This window comes from Erpetoichthys calabaricus, chromosome 4 (genome assembly GCF_900747795.2).
Source record: "Erpetoichthys calabaricus chromosome 4, fErpCal1.3, whole genome shotgun sequence".
Lineage (NCBI taxonomy): Eukaryota > Metazoa > Chordata > Cladistia > Polypteriformes > Polypteridae > Erpetoichthys > Erpetoichthys calabaricus.
In genome coordinates, this window is record NC_041397.2 from 266,758,599 (window position 1) to 266,780,236 (window position 21,638).

The window sequence follows — 21,638 nt, forward strand, 5'->3', positions numbered from 1 at the left end:
GCATCAGTTTTTAAAAAATCCATTCAAGTGTGGTGCACCAAAAAATCGCAGCTAGTAGTAACAGCAGAGTGACCATACATTATTTGGCAATGAAATGAAAAAGATGAATGCAGTGCAGTCTCTAAAAGCATATGAAGAGGTATTTCATATATAGCATTTGACTTCAGATCCATCGCACATTTACACTCTGAGAAATACTGTGTAATACGCAGTCTAGAATGATAAATGCACTTGTATACTCTCTGTAGGGCACCTGAATAACAATGCTCTGATGCAAACTTCATCTTGTCTTTCCTTGGTATTCACTGTTTTGCTCCATGGCACATTCACTTACTCAATTGCTTTGTTGATCTGAAGTTTGTTACCCATTATGTAAGCCAAAACAAATCTGTTATGAAACAATCCAAGAGTGTATATTTGGAATATCTGTAGTCAAAGAAAGAGTGTCTTCTTGTCAGCCTGTTTATAGGGGGTAGAGTGTAAAGTTAAACTGTCTGATAGTTTTCAAATTTTGCATTCCTACTAATTTGTCACATATTCTCTCAAAAATATTTAGGAATGCTGTCCTGTTTGAGCATTATTCATTTCCAAATAAAATTAATTTATATATAAATCAACATGAAACACATCCTTTATTGCTTTGAGAGAATATACAGTACAAGTTTTCTGTAAAACAGCATCATTACAGATTAAAGAAAGACGCTGTTTTAATTTTGATAAGAGCATTATACCTGACCAAAAGCACAAGAATTTGTCAGTTCAGCCCAGTGTTTAATTGTTGTCTCTCCATGCCCGAGTGGGGTGATAAGAAGTCTGTGGTGGAGCACGGTTTTTAATAAATAATCAAGTCCTTGAGTGTGCAGGCTCCGAATGGGTGTGGGTGTGCACATGCCAGTGGTTGCAAGGTGGATTGGGGTGTTTGGCTGATTGCGCATTCATATGCAAATGTGAGTGGATAAGTCAGGTGCTTCATTCACACTTCAGAATAGGCGGGGGGACCACACCTGCACCCAATCAGGCAGGATATAAGGAAGACTGCACAACAGAGAGGGGATCAAGGAACAGAACAAGATCAGCTGAGAAATACATGAGTGAGCCGTACTGAGTGGCTGAGCAGAGCCAACGAACAAGCAAGTGAGCGAGAGAGAGGCAGAGCAGTCATTAGCCCTGCGGAAGAGCAGAGGATCGGCACTTTAGGGACAGATCTCCCCATGCTGATTATTCAGAGGAGTGGGTTCGATAATGGCAGAGTCCTCAGGAATGTGAGGGATGCCATATGTGCATGATGGAAGATGGGAGGACAACTGACCCCAAGCAGTCTGGCAGACAAAGACGGAGGCAGCTAAGACAGGGATCAGTGAGAAGGACTGCAACTGCTGGAGTCTCTGCCGGCAGAGTGGGCTATGGATGAGCCAGGGAGACAGAGAGGGAGTTGCACTGGGCTTAGTTTAAAGAACAAAGATTTAAGAACACCGATGACTGTTGTTTTATCTTTGATTTTACCTCGTGGACTATTCGCTGTTTTAATGCATTACTTTTTCTTTATTTATAAAATATCTTTTTGCACTGCCCTATGATACACTGTTTGCTCGTGGTTTTTAATAAAAGCACATGGCACTTTTCCACCAACCCCTTGCTAAATGTGTGTGTCCTCATTTGCCCAGCTCATCTCAGTTCATGACTATCGACAGTTCCGGGTTCAAGAGGCTCCTGGAAGTGGCCATGTAGCATGGAGTCAACCTGAATTGTCACAAATGGTGGCAAAGATAGGATGAGCTTGTGACAGTGAGGAACAAAAAGCAGAAGAGGAAACAGCAACTGGGACTGGTGTCTGACTATTTACAAACCCACATACCCAAGCCCGAAGGGGACTTTTTAGAATGTTTTACTTTTAATGAACTATTTATTTTTTGCTGATTTTATTGTCTTTTAAAGTTCTTACTCTTTTAATGTTTTGTTTTTAGAAGGGGGCTTGGGGATTTGTTTTTAGTGCACTGCTAGTACCATGCCACAGACCTTGGCCACCAGTTGCACTAGGTTGTTGAAGGCAGAGCCTTCCCATGCAACTGGCAGCTTGAGGAAGGAGGTATGTGATAAGAGGCCCAACAGGTCCTAGATAGTGCTGCCAGGAGAGGCTCCAAATTGAAAAAGAAGATGTAAGAATGTTACGTTTGTGAAATGAAAAAAGAAAAAAAAAAAGTTTGCCATTATTAATGATTTCTGCGCTGTCCTTGGTGAACCACTAGGGCTAGGTCATGCATTTTGGAACACTAAAATCAAATAAGAGGTTAAAAAAGTTGAAATCAGCCATTTACAGCAGAAATATTTAAAGCAAAAGCATGTTTTTAAATGTAATTATTGTAACTAATGAAATCCGAGTACATATGAGAGATCAGAGTGAAAATTTGCATAAATCACCAAATGAAGAATTATAAACTACATGTTTGAAGGCAAAAAAACATACAATGGGCTAACACAAAGTACTGTTTGGAGTGGCAAAGCTGTTACCATCTCTGCTGTATGGACATGAACAATTGTGGTGTATGTTGCTGGGAGTAACAGAATTGGGTATATGGGTAAAGATGTAAGCGCAGCTCAGGTGTACAACACCAACTGCACAAAAAAAAAGCACAACCATTAGAAAAAAAAAACAACAAAAAACTCATCTAAATGGCATCAGAAACACAGGTTTCTGCCATATTAAAATCCAACATATCCACATATAATGCAAAAAATTTAGCTTCTATGCTGAATTGCAAACTTCATGGGAAAGCAACAGCACACTCATTTCTGCTGCAACACAAGCTTACATGGCACATTTCACAATAACTGACATGTACCATATGTTGCCACAATATGAACATCTTTCCAAATACTTGTGAAACATTTCAGTCTAGAAAGTGCCCAGTCTTGCTTTGCAGGGACAGTCTATCAGAGCCAACAATAAAGGCCTCTACCCTAAGAAGTACTTTGATACCAAACTGCTAAAAAGGAGCTTTACTGACCTGTAATGTAGTTTGTTATAATTTGGATGAAACTTGCATCATGATTCCACCCTTCTATCTCACCTAAAGTGAATTTTTATAGGGAACAAGGAACTAAAGACTGAAAGAAATAGTGAAGAACTAGACTAGAGGATGACAACAAAGTAATTTTAGCACTGCTTCCTTGCAGCTTTGGGAGAATGGATGTGAATCCTTACCTGTTCAATGCTACCCTACGTGTGCATGAGTTTTCTCCTGGAACTCCAGTGAGTATAACTGCATTTATAGTGACCCCAGGTCAATTAGAGGAAAACAGAATGCCCACAGGAAATGCCATGCAGAGATGTGGTAAGCATGTAAACCTCAAAACATATGGTTACATGAACTGGCACAACTTATGGGAGCTATATGGTGGCTGTACACAATTGAACACAAATTGTTCATCATAGGTCTAATAAAGGAGCTCCAGTTAAGTCGGGCTATGCTTAAAGTACAAAACATACCCAAGAACAAATAAGCATTATATTTGATTATGGAAATCATAATCCTGTAAAGCTGCAACATGAGTTGAGATGTGTACCACAGGACTACAGAAAGAAGGACCAGTCAGTTTTATATCTGCAGTGTAAGAAGAGTTCTTCTCAAATTAACTATGCTTGTATAATGATAAGTTCAGATGTAATACTTGTTTTCAATTCTTAAATTTTAAGAAGACAATCCAGAAAAGGTACATACACATTTACATACCTTTCAGTTTGAGAAGCTCCTCTTTAAGTTCTGGACCAGCGTGTAGGTGGATTGAATCAGATGCAGGGTTCTTATCTGTGAGTGTTTCATTGCTAGTGTTTACAATGGCAGTGCAATTTAGAAGAGCCACATCTCCATTACTGAAAAAGCAAAAATTTTAAATGTGCACTAAGAAATAAATATAGTAGTCTCAGTTTAGACTATAAAAGCAAAATGATGCAGATTCATTGAATGTACATATTAGTTTAGGCAAAACCATGGTATGTTTTGAGATTTCAAAGGACACAGGTGTTCAACACCTCAAAGGTAAACATACAGCATACAGTATACATTTAGGGAGAGACAAAATGACTAATTTTGCAAAGTAGTGTAGCAAGGGTTTTATAATAGCAAAAAAACCTGTGTCATATGATTTCCAAAGTCTAACAAGCTTATTGGGTGTTAGGAGCAGAAGTTAGCATCATGAACTCTTGAAATAATCAACTTTATAAATTAGTAACAGAGCTTAAAAAAGCCTAAGCAGTGTATGCAGGAAAAAAATATTGCTTTTAAAGTCATGCAATGTCATTTTAAAATTAATTTTTAAGAAGGACATTCAAATATACAGGGTGAGTCAAAATTACATTAACACGAATGCTACTGCTATGTATATACTTGTATACAATTATTTCTAGTTAGCACTCCTTGGAGTGCCATGGTCGAATCATCCTTGTGCTCAAAGTCCTCCACACAGTGATGACAGGCAGAGGGTACAGATGTCACGACACTGTTCATAAGAATCATCAGCTTAGCCAACATCCTTCTTTCTGCAATAGCCTTAAGAGTATCCAGGCTAGTCTCCAGTAAAGAGCCACTATTCCGGAATAACAAGTTTTTAGCATCCCATGTTCTTAGGCTACTTCCCCAATATAAAACGGTATACAATATGCTTACAACTATAGACGGACAGAACATATGCAGAAATGTTTCATCAATGCCAAATAACCTATGAGAAAACATTATAGGAATTGAACCTTTTCAGTTTAAGCAAACAGAGATCAGGAAGTGACATGACTGGAGATTTTAAAATTATGAAAGGCATTAGTACAGTGGATTCAGTTTGTTACTTTAAAATTTGTTCAAAAAGAATACAGGGACACAAATGAAAACCTGTTTTGGGTAAATACTGCATGAACATTACAAAGTTATTCTTCACATAGACAACCAAAAAAAAGTTTATGGTCATTCAAAAATTGATGTTAGTTTGAAAAAAGAAAAAAAAATGGTGACTAGGAATGGAAAGCTTTGTTGGGCCAAATTGTCTGTTCTTGTCAAAATTTGTCTAAATTTGCTTTTGCATACAGCTTTAATATCTGTAGTCCAATTCAGAATTCTGTCATAGTCTCTTCCAGGTGCAATCCACTGTGACTCCATGTTATATGACAGTAAAATGAAAAAAAAAATTACAAGGTGATAAAATAATTTTTATAGGTACTGTATATACGGTTTGTGGCATAAAGTAGTCAAACACAAAAAGATGGAATTCTTTATTTATTACTTACAAAAGAATAATTTTCCTGTTGATGTCTTCCCTATATGGAAAAGGAGAAGGAACAGTATCTTCTACACAGTGCAGGCCATTGGATTTGCAAGAGTCCAGATGATCCAAAGACTGGTCCCAGGTGGGTAAAGTCTGAATATCAACAAACTGAGAGCGAGCACCAAGAGGATCCATGAGAGGGGCAATTAAATGCCCTTCCCAATGTAAACAACTCTGTTACTGTAAAGATTAGAAAAAGGAGATTTCTATTTTTATTATTGTTTCTTCAACAAACACCTTAACTAAAACTGCCTAATCACATATTTTATCCCTAGATTTTTTTCAATGACTTATTTTAGTTATTGTATAATGACTGCTTTTTTTAGGTCTCATTTTTGACTCATCAACTCAAGTAAAAATCATGCAGGATTCAGAAAAAGTCAGCACCTAAAGGATACGTTTGGTATTTTTCATGTCAGTTATTTCATGACAATCATGACTGAAGATATTGAGGACAATAATAATAATTATTGCTATGATCATCTTATTATTATCATTAGAACATTGGGACATTGTTATTATCCATTAGAACATAATTATTAACCAGGTATTTCTGCTATGAACATCATGGTTGCTGGAATATGTGCCAGCTGCCCCGCAAACCCTGTCTTGGATAAGCAGGCAAGGAAGATGGATGGATGGATGGATTATTACTATTGTGCCCATAGTGGAAAAGATACAGTATATGAATAGATTTCATGAATGAAGGCCACCAGTGTTTTTTATTACTATTATTATTATTACTGGGTGGCAAATTGCTAGCGCTGCTATCTTGCAGTGAAGGAGAATGAGGTTTGTGTCCCGGTTGTTACCTCTCTGGAGTTTGCATATTCTCCTCAGGTGCCGTAGTTTCCTCCAACAGTCCAAACACATGCAGTTTAGATGGGCTGGTGTTGCTAAAGCGGTTCCCGTGTGAGTGAGTGTGCATGTAAGAGAGAGAGTTTCTGTTTGGCCTGATATGGACTGGCACCCTATACAGGGATCATTCTGGTCTTGTGCCCGATACTTACTGGGATAGGCTTCAGCTGTACCATAACTTGCCTTAGATAAATAGGTTAGAAAAATGGATGAATAGATGAATGTCTATAATATGTTTTGATTTTGTCACTTGATCACATGCTATGTGTGAGCTTAATAGTCTACCCCATCAAAGCACACATGTGCATTACTGTCAATCCAGTGGTTACAGGCAGTATCTTTGTGAAATAAAGAAAAATAATGAAAAAATGTAAGTGGGCGTGTTACTTAGTTCTTCAGACAGCTACACAATAATAACTGAAAACAAGACAGCAACTTACATCTGGGCATCAACATTCAATTGTAAATAACAGGACTTGGCAAAGTGACTCCACGCCCATGGGGCTGAAAGCATGCCACAGAGGAAAATGATTATGGCAAAGTGAGGCTCATAGCTGGTCTCCTTTTAAAAAGGCTGGGTCTCGCAAAAATGGTGTGCCTTTCCCTTTTTTCCTTCTTAAAATGACATAATATACACTGTTTTGAAACGTGCAGATGTATTCAGTAAGTTTTAAGTCTGCTCCTTATAATGAGATTCTGGTACCCTTCCTCACCATGATAAAGCACAAGAGCAGGCTAGTTATTTTTTTAAATTTATAAAATACACTTCACTTATATAATATATTAGTTATGCCAAATGAAATTGTGTTTATGTTATGCGAATGAATATGAATAATATGAATAATGTTGCATCTGTGTCACAATGTTTCCAAAATGTACTATACAGGTCATAAAATGAATAATTCCAAATATCATTCCATACCTAGGTCTCTGGGTTTTTTTTTTTTTGTCACTGCGGCTTTGACATCATGGACAATAAGGTGCATACTAACTCAGCGGGAACAGGAACACAATAAAACTGAATTAAAAAAAAAAAATCAAGTGACGGTGAAATACAAAGAAGGCAAATTCACCAGCGTTTGTGTCAGCTTTTATCCCTTCAGATCAGAGAATGTCCAGTTCCATTATCTCAAAACACCACTCACATCTACAGTTATTCCCAGTTTCAGATAAAAAGTAACAGCGTCAGATCCCTGGGTGTTGGGGGCGGTAGTATGTATCGTGATCGTGACTGACAGAATAAAAGTGAAAAAAAAAAGGTAACTTTTACAAGTACAGTGCTATAAATGTACATCGGCTGTTACAGACGCAAACCAAATGTATGTGTTTACTGTGTAATATTAACAATAAGAGCAGCTCCCTACTGAAAACGGTAAATATAAGAGGCAGTCAGAATCGAACCAGGAACTCTTGATTACAAGTCACCAAATCTTACCACTACGCCACAGAAGCTGTTGTATCGTCCTTGAACCTTTTGTGAAAGTGTTTATTTGATCTTTGGACTTCAGGCTTCACACATTATATAGTTTATGCCTACATTTTGTCATGTCATTTATTACTAAAATATGAAAAACGTTTCTGTTTTAACAATGTGTTTACAAAAATTATTGTAGAAACGGAACACACATGAAATGCATGAATTCCAAATAACGATCTATTATTTCCACTCTAAAACTCCAGCACTTAATAATAATAATACATTTTATTAATATAGCGCCTTTCCCATGCTCAAGGAACTTAACTTCACTCCCAGATAATCAAGGGATGAGCTGGGAGAACACTGTCCACGTTCTGCGACGGTGGGGGGATAGAATAGCAGGCTGCTTGCTGCTTGTCACTTATCGGCACATTTACAAGACAAAAGACGCTGACGGAAAGGTGCGAAGGGATTTAAGGTGGGCTGGATTTACGCATTTTTTCGTAGGCTTTGGTAATTCTAGTGTTAAATGGTTGTTAATAAACAACAAGCTGGCTTGGATTCTGAACACAGTGACCTGTAATGAAAAAGGCCAAGGACAAACTCCACTTTCTGAGGCAATCTGGAATGACTGTTAAATAGTAGTGAATTTGCATCACTGTAAAACAAAGTATGGCATGAATTCACTAACATACAGAAGAGAAAGACATATCAGAAATCAGGGACACCTACTGAAAATCTTAGCAACTGAAGACATCTAAGCCAACTAATCCATTAAATACTTAACCTGTCTAACTAGCAACAGGCGTAAGGCAGGATGCTAGTCATAAGACGCATTCAGAGACCCACTTAAACTGGGCCTATTCACAGTCACCTACTAAAGGATAGCTGAGGTACTTAAAAGTCAGAGGCATAATTTTTTAACTATTTTACTACAAATAATAAACATCCCAGGAACTTGAGTTGTTGTGTGGAGATGTATTTGTTAATTACAAAGAAACATCTCCCCAGAGGATTACAATGTTAGATAAAATGGCATCAGAAAAACTGTGAAACAAAACTCTTAAAACGTACAACACCTCTAAATTGGAAGAGACAAAATGGTTACCAAAAACAATTCTTCTACATTTCAGGTGCAAAATAAAACAAAATATTGGCTTACATTGTAAGCCAATGGGCTAGATACTATTCATTTAGTTTATTTATGTATAAATATGGCTTAAGTTAACATAGCATATTTCTATGTAAAACAAATGTATGCCACAAATGTTAAAAATAACCTGTAGGATCCACACCTAGGACACATAATACCAACCACTGTATCATAAAGCCCCCCTTCACAACAACCACTGCAGAAATAAAGCCAGTATCACAAAAAAAGAATCCCAGCCCAGCCCTGAACATAAACTAACCTTAGTTTTAAGATTAGGCCAGTGACATGACAATATCAGAGAATATGTTAAATCATAAAAAGATATTACCAGCCATCATTACATCCCATAATTGGTAAATGTTCATTATTTGGAACTGTGGAATGTTGTTATACTACTCTGCATTCAACAAAACAACATAGCAGGTGAATTGTACATTTGATTTCTCTACTATTCTCTGTTTTGTGTATTGACTTGTATTACCAGTACAGGTGTTTACACTATACCCGTCTATTTTAGCATGAGGCACTGGTATTCAAACCCTAGACTTTGCCTATACAAAGCATTTGTTCTTTCACAGTTCTGTTTCTATAACTTGGTTTCAGAGGTCACATCAGGTAACCATAATGCTCATGAAGGTGTAAACTATGGACTTTAGTAAAGTACAACAGTGCACATTTTCCATCAAACGCATAATGCTCATGCCTGCATAATGTGGCCATGGCTTAGCTAAGGCTGTAGACCTCTGGCCTACTAAAAATGCAATACGGTATTTATACACAAGGAAAAAAACAGGATACAATTTTCCCAGGAATTCTTCACAATGTGATACAATACAATATAGTATGGTTTGGTCCGAAATAACATAAGACAGTAAAATACAGCACTCTTTCATTGCTGATCTGTTTTACTTTGCAAAATTTGCTTGAACATCATTCTACAACATCACCATCAAGTGCCAAGGAATCAACATCTTTAAACTTCACAAGTTCAGATTGTGCTCTCTACCTGGAAGACTTCACTGTTTGGATAACATCTGTTGTGAAGATAGGTCAGCCAAAGCCTTAGACCTCTTGTGTGGAATTGAATACTCTAAAAAACAAAATACAGTATAAACTGGAAGAATTTGGGATTCAAAATATAAAGGAAATGCAACTCAGACAGCATGCTACAGCCATGAAAACAAAACTACTGATGTTAAGAAAAAATGATAGGAAACCTGGTTCTGATGTTTCAGGCATAGGCAGAGTAGCAAATGAGCTTTCTTGAAACTCAAGAGGTAGGAATAAACATTAAATACCCTACGCTGAAAGTCCTTGATAATGATATCAGAAGCTTTTTGCTTAATATTTATTTATATGTATTACTACATACAATATATTAAGTCATTTTTGTAAATACTGAATATTATTTTGAATATTATAATAGCTTACCTTTAAATCTCATAAAGTAACTACTTTAACAGCAGTGTTTTGAAAAGTGGATCTAATGCCAATGATTTATTTAATATGTACTGTATATACACATAGGGCGGCACAGTGGCGCAGTGGGTAGCGTTGCTGCCTTGCAGTTGGGTGATCTGGGGACCTGGGTTCGATTCCCGGGTCCTCCCTGCGTGGAGTTTGCATGTTCTCCCCGTGTCTGCGTGGGTTTCCTCCGGGCGCTCCGGTTTCCTCCCACATTCCAAAGACATGCAGGTTAGGTGGATTGGCGATTCTAAATTGGCCCTAGTGTGTGCTTGGTGTGTGGGTGTGTTTGTGTGTGTCCTGCGATGGGTTGGCACCCTGCCCGGGATTGTTTCCTGCCTTGTGCCCTGTGTTGGCTGGGATTGGCTCCAGCAGACCCCCGTGACCCTGTGTTCGGATTCAGCGGGTTGGAAAATGGATGGATGGATGTATATACGCATATTAATCCTTGAGATTGCTACTCATTGTCCCTTTGACGTCTTTAACATGTAATAATTTCCTACCCCTTTTTTTCAATTGTGTATGTGGTTTGGCCTGAGGTGGTGCAATCACTTGTAGGGTAGGTTGTTGATCCTCTGACATGACTCTAATGGGTAGTTTGATGGGACCAAGGACTTTGACAATGTCCTTAAATGCCATTAGGTCAGTCTCATTTGAAGTGAGCATGTTAGTGGCTTGTTATACTTCTTTATCAAGGAAGAGCTGCATGCACAAAACCCTGTTATTCTAGGAATCTTTCCAATATCTCATAAGAACTAGTCCAAAGTGTGATGTGTGAACTTGGGTTTAGGAATCTCCAAAAATTTCTGTTTCTGACATACTACTGCTGTTGCAGTGGTGCTCTAGTGAAAAATGGAAACAACTCTTCATACTCGACCTATCAAATGAACTACACCTGCACATTTAAGTCCTTTCTATGTAAGTAAACTAATATAGTGCAAGCTAAGCATTTTATATGAGGAAATATCTGTGCCTCTGCTTGATTTTTAACTAAACTGTAAGGTTTGAAGGTCTTTACAAATAAAGTGAGCAACTTCAGATGTTAAAGTCTTGATGGGTGACCTATCTTTAATGGAGGAAAATTCACTGAGTTAGGATATTTCACTTATGATGAGAGTTACATGTTGGAAGTCTCTGTCATGCTCATCTTCATATGACTTGTGAGATTGTGTTGCCCATGTATTTCATTTTAACTTTGCAGATTTTACAGCCTGCATTTGGCTTTATCAACGCTGCCTCCATTTCAAACCCAAAATATTTCCATACAGTGGATTTTTTATCCAAAAGGAGAAGAAATCTCACCGTCTTGTTCACTAGCCAGGCCTCATGCAAATGCTATACTGAAGTGAAACATTTCCAACTGCTCATGTGTGCACAGTAATATTAGAAAACATTTTTTTTTCAAAATTTAAATATTTGTATTAAAAAATGTATCCTATTATGTTTATGAAGTACATTTGATTTTAATTTAGAATTACAGCAGGAGACATAGGAATGTGTAGGTTAAACTGTGAACCTTGATTATTAAGGTGAATCGCTACACATATCTTTCATGAAGTGAATTGATGCATCTATTCTTATGCCCCTAGGGTTATCAAAATGACTGCTTTATCTTCCCAATGTGGATGTTGAAATATTAAGGCTACTAAATTATATTTTCAGACGCTTAACCCAAACTAGGTAATATACTGTATTAAAATCCCCTTTCCTTTAATAACAAAATGTCTGTATGCATTGAGGCAACAGCATAGTCCTTGATAAGTTTATAAAACATATAAAAAGTAAAAGGGCAACGAAAAATATCAATAGAATTTACTACAAATATGGGGCTGATGCAGGGAGATGTCTTGTCATGCTGGTTATTTAACATATGTTGAAAAAGTAATATAAAACTTGGAAACATTAACAGTGTGCTCAAGACCTTCAAGTCTCAGCATTACACAGATAGCATAATGCTCACAGGTAGAACACATGGATTCTTAACAGTAGGCTTCCATGAACTTGAAGAGGAGTCAAAAAATGACAGGGCTACTTAATCAATAAGAAGAAAAGTAAATATATGATCACTTCTGGAAACTTAGGATAACCAGAAAATATAGGAAATAATAAAACAGAAAATTACGAGTTCCTTCAAGCTAAAGTACAGAGGATTTATTATTATATACAAAAATCAAATAAACAGTGAAATCAAAGCTAGAATAAAAGCAGAAAATAAGTGATATTGGAAATGTTTTCACTACTAAAAGCAAGTTTAGTCTCCAAAACTTTAAAGTAAAATTTTATGAAGCCATCATCAGTCCAGTTGCAAAATATGGCTCAGAAACCTGGTGCTTAACACAAATGGATAGGAAAATGCTCCAAGTACGGTGAGGAAAGCTGTTGAGGAAAATCTATGGAATAATATATAAGAATGAGATGTGGAGAAATGGAACCAATGAAATTAGAAAATCTTTATGCAGAATCAGATATCACAGCATATAGATCAACATGCTGAAATGGATAAGGCATGTAGAGATAATGGAAGAAGAGAAGTGTTAAAAACAATATACTGTATAAATGAAAACCAGTGAGCAGAAGAGGCACTGGCAGGCCAAGGAATTGATATAGGGATGATGTTGAGGAGGATCCTGAATAAAATTTGTGGGTTGGAGAAAAAAGGCAAATGAGAGATGAATGGGCATGTATCCTACAGGAGGACAATGCCCTCCATGGTCTTTAGCACCGTGGAGCAAGTATGTAAACATACAGAACTTTTAAGTGTATGCAATTCTGTAAGAATGTATTCCTAGTGTGATGAAAATGTCTCTGCCTTTTAACACCTTTAAAAACGATGTCAAGACACTTCTAAAATGTAAGCTTTCAGCATTTACAAAAACCGGATGAGTTCAGTCAGTCAGTCCACTGGAATAAAGATTCAAAAGTCTAAGCATTACAGGCAGTCATTGCAGATATCGCCTAGCCTGGCACATGAAAGTGTGACGTTTAAATAATATTGGTAGTCAAGATCAGCTCTCCTGGAGTTAGGATGATGATTGAAGTTTTAGCAATGGATGGAGATGAGGAGAAAGACTACAAAACATTCAGATTGCTGCCACCTGCAGTCCTAACATGTTGAGATTTTGCCGTCTGAACCTGATGTTTAAAATTGCAATGGCGACTCCGGAATTCGACACTGAACAAGTAAATTTTATAAATAAATAAAAAAAACTGAATGAGTAAAGCTAAATCACTTTCATGATGCACCTTGCTTCGAAATGCAGAGGACTAATGGTTAGCTAACGGCTCAAATGTCGCAACTTGCAAACAAAATCTTGTCATATTCCTCTTTTCAGTCTGATTTTTGTTTCACGATCTCCAAGGGTGATTACCTGCCTTGTAACCGATACTATCAAATATGGTGAAACAACAAACAGGTATTCGGAATTACTAACTAGACGAACGTATCTTTGTAGTTTTTCCAAAAGGTATAATACAGAATGACGCATTGCACTTTATGTCACGAAGTCGACAACTTGATCAAGTTTGATTTAACTGTGAAGGACTTACGTGGTCTTCTGCTACGTGTAATTCATGATCCCCTCCGATTATTTCGCAGAACCTTTCCGCAAACTTACAATTAGTAAGTTTAATTGTGAAAAACAAATAAAAACGATTAAACGCCATTTCTTGGTTTCACGCTTCATACGTGTCTTTCAAAAGTTGGTTGCATCTCTTTCCTGGTATGGAAAGTTGTCATTAAACCACACAGGTTTCGTTAAGTCGCATAAAATGCGAGACAGGCGGATTTTAATAATCCTAATATCTCTGCATAACCTGCATTATTTTTGAAATACAAAGGAACGGAATATCACCACTAAGCAATGAAGAAATGGATAAATTTCTTACCAGCTCTCGGAATGCACACGTTCTTTGCACCCAGCAGGTGATATGCCTCGACCTAAAAGTCACAGATTAGTTCTTTCCGATCAACTCCAGGACTCATACATATTTTCTCAGCCCTCGCAGCTCTCCTCAAAATTGCACGCAATTTCTTCCCATTGCACCCTTTTACACAAACGCACTCACAGGCACAGGAACAGACACACACACCTCAGACTCGCGTTCACAAACTCGGAGTTCCTGATCAGCTGATCGACTGCGACGGCCCACTACTTCCTGTCTGGAGTTAGGGTGCATCGATATTTTAGCATTACACGTTCGTTTGGCGACGCTTCGCATTAACAAATTGGATATTTGCGGAGTATTAGACTGAATATGATTATAATTATTTTTATGTCAAATTAATCCATCTTTATTAACGTGTTACCTTGTGGTGGAGATGTTGTCTATTTTCCCTGTTTTGAATGAATGAAGCACATTGTTGACGGGTCCTTATTGAAGTTTCTTTGAGGTCACAGGCATTACAAATAATCACAGAGGGAAAAATTACTCTGTGTGAGCGAAACGCCCCCTTCGAGAAACCGCTTTATCAAACATAGCACCTCCAGCAGTTCTGGACGGGACAATGCAAAATCGGAAGGCACAAGAACGTTCACACCCTCTCATACAGAATCGCCTTATGTATGCCCGTTAATTGTTAAAACATGCTATAGGATGGGGGAAACTAAATAATATACAAACTTCAAACTTCACACTGTGCACCCTGAAGAAATCGAGGCACGAATAATAATAATAATATAATACATTTTATTTATATAGCGCCTTTCCCATGCTCAAGGCATTTTATGACATATACATCCCACGTAATAATAATAATAATAATAATAATAATACATTTATGTATATAGCGCATCTTCCATGCTCAATCTGCTTAAACGTACAAATGGGAGAAAAGGCAAAGCAGACACAGACCGAGACCAGGCTAGGATTTGAATTTAGTGTTAAGTAATTGGAAGACAGGATTGTCATCTGACAAACTAAATTATATTATATTATATTATCCATCCATCCATCCATTATCCAATCCGCTATATCCTAACTACAGGGTCACAGGGGTCTGCTGGAGCCAATCCCAGCCAACACAGGGCACAAGGCAGGAAACAAACCCCAGGCAGGGCGCCAGCCCACCGCAGTACTGTATATTATATTATATTATATTATATTATATTATATTATATTATATTATACAAATTCGTTATTGTATATGCCAATAAATAGGCAACATGGGGCCAGTCTTTGGCACCATGATAATTGAGTATAATAACTACCTTACCTTGAAAAGTGAGTCTACCTACCAAAAACAGTATCTCATAAAAGATTTATTACTTAGCAGCATACCAAAAAAGTAGACAAACTACATATACTGTGTTATGAGTGTATTATGGGACAGCATGGTGGTGTAGTAGTTAGCACTGCTGCGCAAATCCTAACTAGGCTTTCCAATATGTACAATGTGTATGCCATTCTCTTCTTGTGTAATTTGCAGTCAGGTTTTTCACACAGTGCCTACATGTTCCATAGAAACATGAAATGAGTTGCCAAGTAGTGTGACAGAGAGTAAAACTGAAGGACCTTCAAAGTTTGACTTGATGTCACTTGGGATGGCAAGAATGTTGTGCTGAATGGCCTGTTCTCATCAGAACTGTCGTAATATTAATTACTCTGAACTTAACTCAGCATAAGAGAGTGTGAATTTTGCTTATACATCTTGAGTGGGTTTTCATGTTCCCACGGCCAAAGACTTTCAGTTACTTTGAAATGAGGCTTCAGAATTGGCCAAGTGTGAATGAGAACAAAAGTTTGGTCTTCAATAAACTGGCATCCTCATATTTTTCCTTATTTCCATGTTTCCTGGGTTAAATTCTCACTTACTTCAGCCAGGAAGAACAAATGAAAATGAATAAAAAGAAAGCTAGAAAAAAGACTGCTAACCGGCAAACAAATTAATATGACTCAGCTTTGCTGGTAAATTCGTAACTGTGACTTAGTTACTACAATTTTAACTCCTTTATCATTTGATGTTTCTGTTATTTTGTTTTTTTCGGCTATAGAATTTCAGTCATCCTTCTCTCCATCCATTCCTCCATTTTATGAACCATCTTAGTCCACAATAGGATTTCAGCATTGGGCACAAGTGAAGTCCATTTAGCCTAATACTGGACTACTGCCCCATCTAGGATGGATCACTATGTTGTTTTAAAACTGCAACGATTGACTCCATTCCTTGAAAGCCTCTAGAACAGATGTATGGATGACATCAGGGCTGGTTTTATGGTTTTTTCCGCCATGGAGTTTCAAATGTGCTGACAGACATGACAGAAATTGAAGATCTGGAACCCTCTTGAAGCTTTGAAAGTGCGGACATTTCTTTTCACTGCTATGCTGATGATACACAGGTTTATGTTCCCGTCTGCAACTCTGCAATAAATCAACTGCACAACTGTCTTTTTGAACTAAGATCCTGGATGGCTAATAATTTTCTTGATCTGAATCAAAATAAAATGGAAGTGCTTATAGTGGGTCCATCAGCTAAAGCACAAATTGGTCTTGGACTTCTCGGCTCTTTCTCTGTCTTTTGCAAACCTCAAGTCCGCAATCTTGGTGTTATCTTTGACAGTAACCTCTCTTTTGAGAAACAAAAAAACAAATTAAACAAACATTAAAAACAAATTTAAATTAACACTTAATATATATGAACTGGTAGAAACAAATGTTATTTTTTTAGTTTTCACATTTTTGTTACTTACTAATTTGTATAAACTGAATGACGAATTGATATTTGTTAATGTAATTCCATAACTAATGTATTTAAGCTGCCAGTCCCCTAACCCTGCACTATTACTAAAGAACCGGGTTTGAAATGGTTATCGTATGTGTCTTTTGTGTTGTGCTGAAATCTCGGGAGCAGTTACACGCAGCGCGCAGGCGCGGCTTTAGCTCGACTCCTCGATGTTCAGCTGATTGGGTCTGCGCACCTCCCTGTTGAAGTCTACAACTCGTGTCAGCGCCGTGGTCATGGGTGATCACTGCTAGCAACACGCAAAACTACCTTTTATTTTCGATAAATCCTCATTGCTATGATTAAAGAGTGTTTTATCTTGATGAGACATTTTTCTCTATATGATTTTAGGTAAGTAAATGGTTTCAGTTAGTTAAACGTTTTGTGGTCACTGGACACGTGGGTGCTTGTTTGTCTGACCAGGAATGGAAGGTCCGAGCTTTCGAAATTATAGAAACCCTTTCTCCAACATTTGTCATTACATGTTATGCGTTATCATTGATGTAAAGCAATGTGGGATTTCAGTAAGACGCTTAGTTTTACAAAATATATATTTTGCTAATACTGTAAATTATAAATGTATAAAAAATGCATACAATATCAACTAAAAAGCTTCAGTGTAAATAAGTGGACAGCGATGTTCATATTAAGAAAGGTTAGTATTGTTATTGGCAACTGCATTCATGCCTCAGTTTTTTGTCTAGTTACTCATTCTTATTTAAGTTTACTTAAGTTGGCAAAGTAAACTTCATAACTCTGTTATACCGTAGATGAGTAGTGATGATATGGTGGCGCAGTAGTTAAGATTTATAATAGAAAATGGAACATCTTAGTTAGACAGAAAGTCTGCAAAAATAGTTAACATTTGTTACAAAGATACGATCGATCGGTCATGTCATTTGTGCACTGAGCAAGATGTGTTTGGATGGACGGATAAATCTACAAAACCTTTATAAAAACTTTTCTAATAGTGTTTTCCAAACTCGTATTAAATGAATAGATAGATAGCTACTTCGTCTTACCTGATGCTGCCAGTATACACCGCCATCACTTCGTGTTTCTCTCCTGGACTCTTGATTGGATTAAACAGGTTTGAGATAGTAGGTGCAGTGACTAGATCTGTGTTTGAATCCCCCTCCTCCCCCAGTGTTATCTGTGCAGAGCTCCAAATTGTCCATATGTCTGTTTTAGTTTTCCTCAGAGTACTCTCTTTCTTCTCTGTTTACAAAGATGTGCAGGGTAGGGAACTTGATGATTCCAAATCGGCCTATGCATGGGTTTGTGGGAGTGAGCCCAGCTCTGGACTGGCATCCTCTCAAGTACTGTTACTTGTCTTACACCTAAATGCTGTAAGGATAGGAGCTGACCCCATCGTCTTTAAACTGCATTAAGTAGGTCTGGGAATGTTATGTTTACATTATGAACATCTCGTGTCATTAATGTTTTAAAAGTTCATTCCTTATTTATGAATACTTTAAAATTTTTTAAGTAAGGTAAAACACCGTGAGATTGGAGATGATGGAATTGAACTTGCTTGAAATACTATTATCAACAGTTGAACAGTACAATAAAAAAGTACCATTCAGTGCAACCGACTGCAAAAATGTACTGATCACATATACATAGTTTCATAACAGTTGAAGCTGCTGTGTGGTGTAGTGGTTTACACTTTGGACTTCAAATCCTGAGTGTTTAGGTTCGAGCCCTGCTACAGACACTATGTGACCCTGAACAAGTCACTTCACCTGCCTGTGCTTTAATTGGGGGGGGGAACAAAAAGAAATGTAACCAATTGTATCTCAAAATATTGTAAATCACCTTGGATGAAGGTGTCAGCCAAATGACTAAATAATAATAGCATGCTTTCTGACAGTAAAGTGAATTTTAGAAGTCTGTATATTGTTCAAAAAGTTAAAAACATGGAGGTCTTAGTACAATATGTCAAATAAATGTGTAAAGTACAATTAAGGTCACTTTTTAAATAATGCAGGATATAAAAGGTGTGAAAACTTCTAATGGTCCTTCTATTTTCATATCTACTTAATTGAACTCAGGGTTGCAAAAGTCTGGAGCCTATTTGGGCAGTGTTAGGTGTAAGATAGGTTCATCCCAGGGCATACCCACACACTTACAATTACATTCACATAATAGAGTCAGTAGTTAACTTGGCATACACATCTTTAACATGTGAGGACCACAACAAAACCTGGATAAAAACACATGTAGACTCTGGATCTGGTTTTACTTAAATATGAAAGGTATGCTGTTAAAGATTTTTAATTATATATATATATATATATATATATATATATATATATATATATATTATACACAGTCATATGAAAAATTTTGGGAACCCCTCTTAATTCTTTGGATTTTTGTTTATCATTGGCTGAGCTTTCAAAGTAGCAACTTCCTTTTAATATATGATATGCCTTATGGAAACAGTAGTATTTCAGCAGTGACATTAAGTTTATTGGATTAACAGAAAATATGCAATATGCATCATAACAAAATTAGACAAGGGCATAAATTTGGGCGCCCCAACAGAGATATTACATCAATACTTAGTTGAGCCTCCTTTTGCACATATAACAGCCTCTGGACACCTCCTATAGCCTTTAATGAGTGTCTGGATTCTGGCTGGATGGAGGTATTTTTGACCATTCTTCCATACAAAATCTCTCCAGTTCAGTTAAATTTGATGGCTGCTGAGCATGGACAGCCTGCTTCAAATCATCCCATAGATTTTCAATGATATTCAAGTCCGGGGACTGTGACAGCCATTCCAGAACATTGTACTTTTCCCTCTGCATGAATGCCTTTGTAGATTTTGAAACTGTGTTTTGGGTCATTGTTTTGTTGGAATATCCAACACCCTGCGTAACGTCAACTTTGTGACTGATGTTTGAACATTATCCTGAAGAATTTGTTGATATTGGGTTGAATTCATCCGACCCTCGACTTTAACAAGGGCCCCCGTCCCTGAACTAGCCACACAGCCCCACAGCATGATGGAACCTCCACCACATTTGACAGTAGGTAGCAGGTGTTTTTCTTGGAATGCAGTGTTCTTCTTCCGCCATGCAAAGCGCTTTTTGTTATAACCAAATAACTCCATTTTTGTCTCATCAATCCAAAGAACTTTGTTCCAAAATGAATCTGGCTTGTCTAAATGAGCATTTGCATACAACAAGTGACTCTGTTTGTAGTGTGAGTGCAGAAAGGGCTTCTTTCTCATCACCGTGCCATACGGATGTTCTTTGTGCAAATTGCGCTGAGTTGTAGAACGATGTACAGATACACCATCTGCAGCAAGATGTTCTTGCATTTCTTTGGAGGTGATCTGTGGGTTGTCTGTAAGCATTCTCACAATCCTGCGCATATGCCGCTCCTGTATTTTTCTTGGCCTGCCAGACCTGGGTTTAACAGCAACTGTGCCTGTGGCCTTCCATTTCCTGATTCCATTCCTTACAGTTGAAACTGACAGTTTAAACCTCTGAGATAGCTTTTTGTAGCCTTCCCCTAAACCATGATACTGAACAATCTTTGTTTTCAGATCTTTTGAGAGTTGCTTTGAGGATCCCATGCTGTCACTCTTCAGAGGAGAGTCAAAGGGAAGCACAACTTGCAATTGACCACCTTAAATACCTTTATATCTCATGATCGGACACACCTGTTTATGAAGTTCAAGGCTTAACAAGCTAATCCAACCAATTTGGTGTTGTAATCAGTATTCAGTATTGAGCAGTGACATGCATTCAAATCAGCAAAATTACAAGGGGACCGAAATTTTTGCACAGCCAGTTTTTCACATTTGATTTAATTTCATACAACTAAATACTTTTTCACTAAAAATCTTTGTTCGGAAAACACCCCAGTACTCAGATGTTCATAGGAAATGAAAGACATACCACTGTTATCTTTTTTGTTGAAAGTAGAGTAAATTATTATGCAGGCTGAGAGGGGTTCCCAAACTTTTTTATATGACTGTATATATATATATATATATATATATATATATATATATATATATATATATGGAAGAGAAGGTCTGTGACACGGTTTGCATATTTGCAGCTGGAGATCCACAAAGGGAGAAAATGAATCGCGTATTATAAAGTAGTTTTTATTCCTGAGCTTTCAGCCTCTACCATCAGAGGATAATGCTTAGACTTACAAGAATCAAAGGCAATATATAGCAAAAGTTACGTGGGGGGGCTAAGTCAGTGTGAACAGGGGGCAGGGTTATTGGTTGTAAAGATTTTATTTATTATGAACATGTTCTTCTTAAGTTTGCATATGCTGGGTTTATGTCCAAATGTCTGTTGATGGCGTTCTCATTTGATAGCCAAGATTCGGCCAGCTCTCTGGCACTTTTGGTACTGGCCTTAAATCTTACTTGTACAGTGGAACCTAGGTTCATGAACGTCTCGGTACACGTACAAATCGGTTTACGACCAAAAAGTTCGCTAAACTTTTGCCTCGGTTCACGACCACACACTCGGTATACGAACAACCCAGTTTCCCTTTCAGTTTGTACATGTTCAGTCTCTTCCTGTGCAGCGAGCAAGAGAGAGAGCGCGACACACACACACACACACACACACACACACATGCAGCGTGAGAGAGAGAGCCGTGCACACACACAGGCAGCGCAGAGAGACAGAAACAGACGCACACACACAGGCAGCGCGAGAGAGAGACAGACACACACA

General features: G+C 37.6%; 2 protein-coding genes across 3 annotated transcripts in view; one reads left to right on the plus strand and one right to left on the minus strand.

The window, feature by feature from the left end:
- Positions 1-14,330, minus strand: part of gdap2 (ganglioside induced differentiation associated protein 2) — a 77,143-nt gene extending 62,813 nt beyond the window's left edge. The window contains exons 1-4 of one of the 2 annotated variants that reach the window (XM_028800747.2): positions 14,088-14,330; positions 9,745-9,828; positions 5,273-5,490; positions 3,732-3,871 (exon numbers count right to left, since the gene is read on the minus strand). In XM_028800747.2, coding sequence (XP_028656580.1) covers positions 3,732-3,871; positions 5,273-5,445 — 313 coding nt within the window. In that variant the 5' untranslated portion in view covers positions 5,446-5,490; positions 9,745-9,828; positions 14,088-14,330. The remainder of the gene's footprint in view (positions 1-3,731; positions 3,872-5,272; positions 5,491-9,744; positions 9,829-14,087) is intronic. The other variant, XM_028800746.2, reaches the window with a different exon arrangement.
- A 2,773-nt stretch (positions 14,331-17,103) lies between these two features.
- wdr3 (WD repeat domain 3) overlaps positions 17,104-21,638 on the plus strand; it is an 80,874-nt gene continuing 76,339 nt past the window's right edge. The window contains 1 exon segment of the mRNA XM_028800751.2: positions 17,104-17,271. The gene's annotated coding sequence lies outside the window, so the exon portion shown is untranslated.